Genomic DNA, 2,265 nt, shown 5'->3' with positions numbered 1-2,265 from the left:
GGGGGGGAGGGACCCCAAAAACCCCCTGGGACCCCCGAGAGGGACAGAGCCCCCACAACCCTCCCCCCATTGATCCCATTAATGGCCACATCAATTCTGGGAGTTCTGTGGGTGGGAGGGAACCCCAAACCCCCTCCCCATGAGTCCCGAGGGTCCCAGGGGTTCCCAAATCCTTCCCCATGAGCCCCCTGGGTACCGTGGGGACACCAAACCCCCTCCCCAGCCCCCCACAAGGAATGGGGGGACCCCGTCTCCCCCCTTCCCATTAATCCCGAGCACCCCAAGGGTGTGTGGGGACTCCAAGCCCCTCCCAGGGTGATCCCAAACCCCTTTCCCAGGAGTCCCGGGAGGTCCTGGGGTACCTGTGGCGGTGGGAGGGGTGTGGAAGGGGGGCCCAGCCCCCCCAAACGTGGGCGCTCCCAGGGTGGCTCCGAAGGCATCGAAAGGGGGGAAGGCAGAGTGGGGCGGGGGGGCCGGGCCTGGGGAGGCTCAGAGTCACCCCAAAGGCCCCCTCAGGGCTTCAGAGCCAGCGACCTGCTGGTCACCAGCCCCTCTGGGTGCGATCAGGACCCTCCCGGCCCCCCCAGCTCACCGGGGAAGGCGGCGAAGGCGGGTCCCAGGGTGGGGGTGGCAAAGGGGTCCCCCCCGATGTCTGCCAGGAGGTCGGTGCTGGATTTTCGGGGGGGCTGGGGGGGTCTTTGGGCGGCTGGGCGGGGCTGGAGGGGGGCACAGAGAGGTCAGGGGTGGAACCCCTCCCCCGGGCACCCCTAAAAACCGGTCCGGTCTCACCTGTGGCAGCGTCCCCGTGTCCCCCAGGAGCAGCTGGGGGGCCTCCGTGGTGCTTTGGGGGGGTTTCACTTGCTCTGGGGCCACGTACCTGCCGTGGGGAGAGGGGCACAACCATGGGGGTGTGCCCCACGCTGTGCTGCTGCCCCCAAAAAGGTACCCCCAACCCCCCCAGTACCATCGTTTCTTCTCGTATTTCTCCTGCAGGAACTCCTTGACCTTCTGGGGGTCCCGGGAGTCAGGGAGCTCCGAGGTCCGGGGGTCGAAGGTGCCGAGCCAGACCCGTCGGCAGGCCTGGGGGGGGAAAGGGGGCGAGGTGGGCAAGGCGAGAGGGGAGGGGACGGAGCCCCCAGTGCCACCTCCCGTTACCTCATTGCCGCGCTCCTGCAGGAACAGCACCTCTGCCTCACTGAACGTCGTCATGGAGATGGACTTGACGCGGTGGGGGGGGTTCAGCCCCCGCCTGGGGAGGGGATTCTGTAGGTCAGCGCCGCCCCCGCGCCCGCAAACCCCCTAAAAGGAGGTTTTTCCCCCTAAAACGCCGGAATGTTGTCGACGCCCAGGGGTAGCACGTGCTTGGGCCACGCCCCCTTCCCGTAAGCCCCGCCCCTAGTGAACGCAACCAATCAGTGACTGAGTGCCCGCCTTGGCCCCGCCCTTGCCGTGACCCCCCCCCCCCCCCTGCCCCCCCCCCCCCCCCCCCGTCCCCGCTCACAGCGCCCCCGAGCAGGCGGTGCACACGAGGCTGCCCACGCTGATGTCCACGTAGGTGACGCCGCGCTGGCCGCACTCGAAGCAGAGCCGGTTGGCGGGGGCCGCGCTCACCAGCTCCCGCACCCGCCGGCACCAAACCTCGGCCTCCGCGTCCCGGCCCGCGCTGCCCCTGCGGCCCCCGGGGCCTCCGCCGGGCCCCGCTCCGGGGCCGGGGCCGCCGCCTCCGCCCGCCGCCATCTTCCCGCTCCCGGGGGGGGGCCCCGCCCCCCGCCGCGGCGCCGCCGCTGCTGATTGGCCGCGCCTGGCGAGCGGCGCCCCCGATTGGCCGCGCCTGGCGAGCGGCGCCCCCTGGCGGCCCCGCGCCGCGGCTCCTCCCGCCCTTTTTCCCCCCCTCCGCGCCCCCCCCCCCCCCTCCCTGAGCGGATTCGACACCGACGCGGCTTAAAAACACCCGGTTTTGGGGCCGTTTCACCCAAATTCGGCATTGTCACCCACTCCCGGCTGCCCCCCGTGTGAAGGGAGGGGGATTTGGGGGGTTTCTGCCCCCTCCGCCCTTTTTGTCCCCTCAGCACCCCCCACCTCCCTCAGTGTTTTACCGCCAAACACAAAAAAATCCTCCTCTTTTGGGGTCGTTTTCTCACAAATTCTCTATCACTCCCCCTCCCCACCACCGTAACACGAGGGGACAGGGGGTAGGGGGGCTCAATCCCCTCACTGGGGGCTTTTCCCTCCCCTTCAGCACCTCATAATGCCGCCGGTGGTGTT

At 69.8% G+C, this 2,265-nt stretch overlaps 1 protein-coding gene across 1 annotated transcript; it reads right to left on the bottom strand.

Moving 5' to 3' along the window:
- Positions 1–19: 19 nt before the first annotated feature.
- On the bottom strand, positions 20–1,737 carry LOC113981034 (arf-GAP domain and FG repeat-containing protein 2-like). The gene is made up of 6 exons (XM_027708274.1): positions 1,502–1,737; positions 1,156–1,249; positions 965–1,080; positions 790–877; positions 593–716; positions 20–479 (listed from the first exon to the last, which is right to left on the bottom strand). Exons 1-6 carry the CDS (start codon positions 1,735–1,737, stop codon positions 91–93), a joined length of 1,047 nt encoding a protein of 348 aa, XP_027564075.1. The 3' UTR covers positions 20–90.
- Between the last annotated feature and the right edge of the window lie 528 nt (positions 1,738–2,265).

The sequence above is a fragment of the Neopelma chrysocephalum genome, unplaced genomic scaffold (assembly GCF_003984885.1).
Source record: "Neopelma chrysocephalum unplaced genomic scaffold, ASM398488v2 Primary Assembly neopelma1_95893, whole genome shotgun sequence".
NCBI lineage: Eukaryota > Metazoa > Chordata > Aves > Passeriformes > Pipridae > Neopelma > Neopelma chrysocephalum.
The sequence above is the reverse complement of the archived record's forward strand: the minus strand, read 5'-3'. Positions and strand labels throughout refer to the sequence as shown.